General features: G+C 38.5%; 1 protein-coding gene across 4 annotated transcripts; it reads left to right on the forward strand.

Annotated features, from left to right (window-relative positions):
• Positions 1-1,070: 1,070 nt before the first annotated feature.
• LOC113318345 lies at positions 1,071-4,877 on the forward strand. Of its 4 annotated transcripts, none has more exons than XM_026566491.1 (4): positions 1,071-1,131; positions 1,479-1,960; positions 2,361-2,468; positions 2,545-4,877. In XM_026566491.1, the coding sequence occupies exons 2-4, from the start codon at positions 1,493-1,495 to the stop codon at positions 4,273-4,275; spliced, it is 2,307 nt and encodes a 768-aa protein (XP_026422276.1). In that variant the 5' UTR covers positions 1,071-1,131; positions 1,479-1,492; the 3' UTR covers positions 4,276-4,877. The 4 variants fall into 4 exon arrangements, with proteins under 4 accessions (XP_026422276.1, XP_026422275.1, XP_026422273.1 ...); XM_026566490.1 differs by having other exon boundaries at positions 1,414-1,960; positions 2,545-4,876; XM_026566489.1 differs by having other exon boundaries at positions 1,086-1,131; positions 1,405-1,960; positions 2,545-4,876.
• The last annotated feature ends 902 nt before the right edge of the window (positions 4,878-5,779 follow it).

Here is a 5,779-nt window from a genome sequence, read left to right on the forward strand (position 1 = left end):
ACTATTCAGTATGTGAGTTATGTACTTGATGTTCAATACAATGAAAGCATAAAAAAACCTATTTCATAAGTATTAGAGATATGTATTGGTGGATCATTACCGCATGTTCTTTCATAAACAACATAGTGGTTTATTGTGTACGTAAACAGCATAGTGATTTTTTACCTCAATATTGTGTATATGTACTAGTGGATTTATGTTTCAGAAACCAATAAAAATACACCGCATGTCACTTTTGATTGTTATTCAACAGTTTTTTAGTTATGTACCCGCAAATCTATGTGTCAGAAACACAAACCGCATGTCAGTTATGATGATTTTCATCAGTTTTTGAGTTATGCACTGGTGATTTGAACAGTCAAAAGCTAAAAAACCATCTTATACGCAGTGATGTATCATATTGGTTAAAATAAACTAGATTTTTTCAGTACAACATATATGCACTACTGATTCATACATTTTTCTGCTACTGATTTCAATACTCTCTTTTTCGTTTGTTTTTTGCCGCTGATTTGGTTTTTGGTGTTGGTGATTCTTCATAATCATCTTCTTCTTATATGGGAGCAGTACTATCTTCGTAGATTTAGAAAAAAATCTTGATTTAATTTGAAATCGAAATCTAGGTTTGGATTTTTTGAGTATTGGTTTCTCTTAGATCCAAATCTACGTTTTCGGTTTGTCATTCTCTGATCGAATCACAAGAATTTCTCTTAGAACAGAGAAGAGAAAGGAAAAATGAAGAGAGAAGAAGAACACATAGATTGGTTTTTTTACGAGAGAGAAGAATATCGAATGATATTAGAGGCGCGTACGCACACACGTTTAGGAATGACGGGTTCCTGTCATTTTCATGTTTTAATTAATTTTTGACCTCCAGATAAAATAAAATTCCGGTTGGACCATACTATAATAGCACCAAATAGCAAATTTCTCCAAAAATAAAAAGCCCAAAATACTTGAATCGAGTAGTCACATCGGTTTTAAGTTTCAAATCGTCATGGAAAGATAAACCGGGTCAACTCAAATATAATCACAACGCGGACGAGCCATTTAGGTGTTTTTCAGATTGTCAAAACTCATGTTCGAAACATTAATCGCTACTTGCTTCTCTCAAACACTTCCGGTTTTCAGGTACCTTCGGATTAAATTTATCTTTATCTTTGATTCGAAATTTTGGTGTCCGATTTTGTTCAACATTTTATCTAGAATCTGCAAATATTGCAACTTTTTGATTCCTCATTATTAATTTTAGGGTTCCCCTTTAGAAACCTTCCTAGGGTTTCAGCATTATTTTAGGGTTCCCCTTTAGGAACCTACCTAGGGTTTCAGCAAATGGGGTTTGCTATCAACCATTTTCTCGATAAGGGGTTACCTTAACTAAGATTGATCGTTTCTTGATCAAAGAAATTGCAGAAATTACAATCTCTTAGGTGCTTGCGTGATTGAAATTTTAAAGCTTTAGAGACATTTGAGTGCAGAAGACACAGTATTAATGATGGTGGATACTCGATCAAGAAAAAGAAAAGTGCCGAAGAAATCAGGTACTTCAGTAAGCATTGTGGGAAATGGAATTGCCAAGGAAACATCTTTGTTGCCGGCGGATAACATTGGAACCTTGGAGAAGGAGATCATTGCATTAGTGGAGACTCCAGTAAGCATGGAGGAAGAGTGCATTGTGAAGGAGAATGCTGCATCAGTTGAAAATGCAGTAAACATGGAGGAGTCTTTGGTGGCGGATAACATTGTAAGGGTGGAGGAGGAGGGGAACGATGCGAATGAGAAAGCTGCATTAGGGGAGACCCCAGTAAGCATGGAGGAAGAGCACTCTGCGAGGGAGAATGCTGCATCAGTTGAAACTGCAGTAAACATGGAGGAGGAGAACAATGTGAGTGAGAAAGCTGCATTAGTGGAGACTCCAGTAAGCATGGAGGAGAACATTGTGAAGGAGAGAACTTCCGAGGTAATTTTAAATGTCATTCCTAATATTTCAATGCATGTTTTTTTCCTCCGGATAAGAGAATAGGTTTCAGTAGACATTAGCAACGCCACACATTTGTGTTTCTGGACCAATGAAGATTGCCATCAGTTTCATTTCCTGTAGCTGGATAGTTTCTTTAATCAAGTTATATGGTGTTCATTTGCTCATAGAGTGTAGCTCGTTTGTATGTTCAGGGTCTTTTCAGTCGTCGTGAATTGAACACCGACTCTTGGAGCTGTTCTTCAAACCATAAGCCGAAAATGGTCTATAGTATATTTGGCTATGGACTGATCATTAGAGAATGTTTTGTTAATCAGGATTGATGAACAATGATGTTGCTTGTTTTGACGTGGATTTATTTTTATTTGTACCTGTTGTTTAGAACCCAGGACCAGTAAGTAATCCATTGGAAGGGACCATCGTTGCCGCACAGGATGTTACGACCTTGGAGGAGGGGATTGACTTGTCTCAGTATTTCAAGACTGATGAGGTATTGATTTTAACTTACATAGCTTCTGAAATATTCTGTTAATAGCAACAGCATTCATTCTTGGTTGAAAATGCAGGTATTCGGCTCACGAGATGCAGTCATTCAATGGTGTCAAGAGGTTGGAAGGAAGAACAATACAGTACTTGTGATTAAGACGTCCAAAAACAGATTAACGGGCAAGGGTCGTTCCACCTGTACAATTGAGCTTGGATGCGAGAGGGGTGGTGTTTACAAGAGCCATAAGAGTAAGAACCACACACCAAAGACTGGAGTTAAACGGAAAAGATCCATTGGTTCTAAAAAGTGTGGTTGTCCATTTAGTGTGAGGGGTACGTGTAAGTCTGATAACAAATGGAGTATTTTTGTAAGGTGTGGAAGACATAACCACGAGGTTGAAAGCACAACAGCAGAAGACCCACTTATCAGGCGTTTGAAAGAAGAAGAAGAGCTACTATTGGCTCAGTTGACCACATGTGGTGTTCGTCCTAAACAGGTACTCAAGGCATTGAAAGAGAGGAATAAAGAAAATCACTCGACCATTAGAACCATATATAATGCAAGGGCAAAATTAAGAGTGCATGAAATGGAAGGAAAATCAGTGATGCAACAAATAATTAAGTTGTCAACCCAATTCCATTATCTGGAATGGCACAAGAAGGATGAAGTAACAGACGAGTTGAAGAATATAATGTGGTCTCATCCAGAGTCAACTTTATTGGTAAAATGTTTCCCATCAGTGCTAATGGTTGATTCCGCCTATAAGATCAATAGGTTTAAGCTTCCCTATTTTCATGTGGTCGGGTTCAGTTCTACAGGACATTCTTTCACAGTTGCACACGCGTTCCTGGAAGAGGAGTCAGAGGAAAACTTTGGCTGGTTATTGACGCAACTGAAGTCGTTATTTTTTCCAGATAATTTGCCTTCCATCTTTGTAACTTTGGGGGAGCCTCTGTTGGTAAAAGTAATTGGTGCTGTATTCCCAGGAGCGAACAGGTTACTTTGCACATCTTACATAGAACAAGATATTGTAAGCAATTGCAAGAAGGCATTTGAGAGTGAAGACACCTGGAATGAATTCTACAATGACTGGGAGCGTGTTTGGAAAGCAAAGTCAAAGGAAGACTGTGAACATTATTATGCACAGTTCGAAACAACGTGGATGACGAGAAACACTTCATGCGTTACATACCTGCGTGACACGTGGTTAAAGCATAAGGAGAGCTTTTGTTTGGCCTGGACACAAAATATGAAGCACTTTGGTAACACTATAATAAATAGACTTAAAAGTGAGCATGGTCCTTTGAAGAAGTCTATGGCGTCTTCAGCTGGTAGTTTCTTTACTTGTTGGGAAGCAATGCACAATATGATAAACAGACAGATTTTTCAGATTAAATCCTCCTTTGAGAAGAGCTTGATTTCAGTGTTGGATGAACATCAGATACCTGCTTTCGAGGAATTGAGAAACCACGTATCTCACTATGCATTGGAACTTATGCGATTGGAAGTCAACCAATCAGAAGATTTGGAGACAGATGTTACCGCTTGCAAATGTTCATTTCGCTCTACGCATGGAATTCCTTGTGCGCACGAGTTAATGAAGTACACCCAAGAGGGAAGGCCTGTCCCTCTTTCTGTGATTGACGAACACTGGAAACAGCTTTCTATAGTACCTTTACTGGAAAAGAAGACTGAATTTGATTGCCTAGCAGAAGTACATCTACTACGGCAAAGATGGATAAAAGCATCTGAATCTGAACGGCACGTAGTAGTTGAAATGATGAAAGAACTCGCAACTACTTGGTCTTAGTAATACAGTATATGCAGACTATGCTGCTTTGTAAAACAGTTGTTACTGGTCACAGAACTAGATGCTTGTTCGGAGGCGAGTCGAGAGAGGGTTCTGACAGTGATCTGTGCATTGACTTGCCTTCACTGTTGGAGGGTTTGGAACTTATGGTCGTACCCAATTCAATGGCTGAAGTATATTACTTCAGCTCTTACACTGTTGTTTTTTTACTACTAGTAACAGATTTTATGACTCATTGTTTGATAAGGTGCGTGGATATGAAATGTGATACACCAGAGTATTGAAAACTTGCTGCATCCTCAAAATGAGAGCAGAACAAAAAAAATTACAATGACTTGGTGAACAGAAAAAGAAAATGTTGCATTCTGCAACCACTGCAATGCTGCAAGTAGGGCTTTTCCTTCTGCATCAAAGAGAGCAAAACCCCAGCAGGATCTCCTTGGAGTTCACATGGTGCTCTTGTAGTACAACGAATTATAGTAACCTCGGAGTACATTTTCATTTAACTAGTAAATTCTTGTAGATTTTGTCACCTAAAAGAATGAAACTTGATCTTTCTTTTTGTTGATCGACTTAGATGTCAATTTATACTAAAGGGCTTGATATTGGATCAAGTAGCATTTGTTGGGCTTTTCAGAAACGGGTTCACCAAATTTGCTTTCGGTTTAGGAATAGAAATTTGCTGTTATCTCTCAAGTCTTGACAAGATAGCGAAGGAGGCTACAGTCATTAGAGTTTTACTACCGAAGCTTTAGTGTGTGAGCAAAGAGCTCTCTTTTTTGATAAGTTAAGAAGGAAGTCTTTTCGGATCTTAAACACTTTGATTTCATCTTCTAGTTGATTTATTTTCGATTTTGTATACAAGTGTCCCATTGCCAAGTACTCGTTGGCAGAGTGTTACCCTTCGAGTTTGCGAACCATGTCGTAAGAGCAAGTCTTATTGTGGAATCCAAACTATTCCAAGTGTGGAAAAAACATGAAATGTCAAGTCTAGTGGCTTCCAAGTTGGGGTCTTCCACAGAAAATCCAAGCAATGTTCCACGGTTTCGTGGAAGGGTTCGTGGAATCCATCTGAACGCCAATAAGAATAGCGTTAAACGTAATTAAGAATGGAGCTAAAAAAACGCAATTAAGAATTGCGTTTTTTTTTATTCGTAGATTTAAAATGAGTTGTTGAAATATAACGGCTGGAGAAAAAACTCCATTCTTAATTGCGTTTTTTTAGTTCCATTCTTAATTGCGTTTCTACTATTCCACCATTACACTTGCGCTTCCATCCACAGTTCCAAGTGCTGAGGTGGCGTGGAAGATGGATGGATTCCACGAAAGACTTGCTCTAAGGCTAAAAAGTTGGGTAAAATTAGAACCTCGCATTTGGAATCAAAGACCCTGTGTTTTCAAGATTGCTAATTGGAGATACCAATTTACTTGGGGGTATAACAATTTTTTATGGAAGAAACCTTTGGAATGGTAGGCCCCTGAGCAAATTGATAGCCCAAGTAGA

Source organism: Papaver somniferum, chromosome 10 (assembly GCF_003573695.1).
Source record: "Papaver somniferum cultivar HN1 chromosome 10, ASM357369v1, whole genome shotgun sequence".
NCBI classification, from domain to species: domain Eukaryota; kingdom Viridiplantae; phylum Streptophyta; class Magnoliopsida; order Ranunculales; family Papaveraceae; genus Papaver; species Papaver somniferum.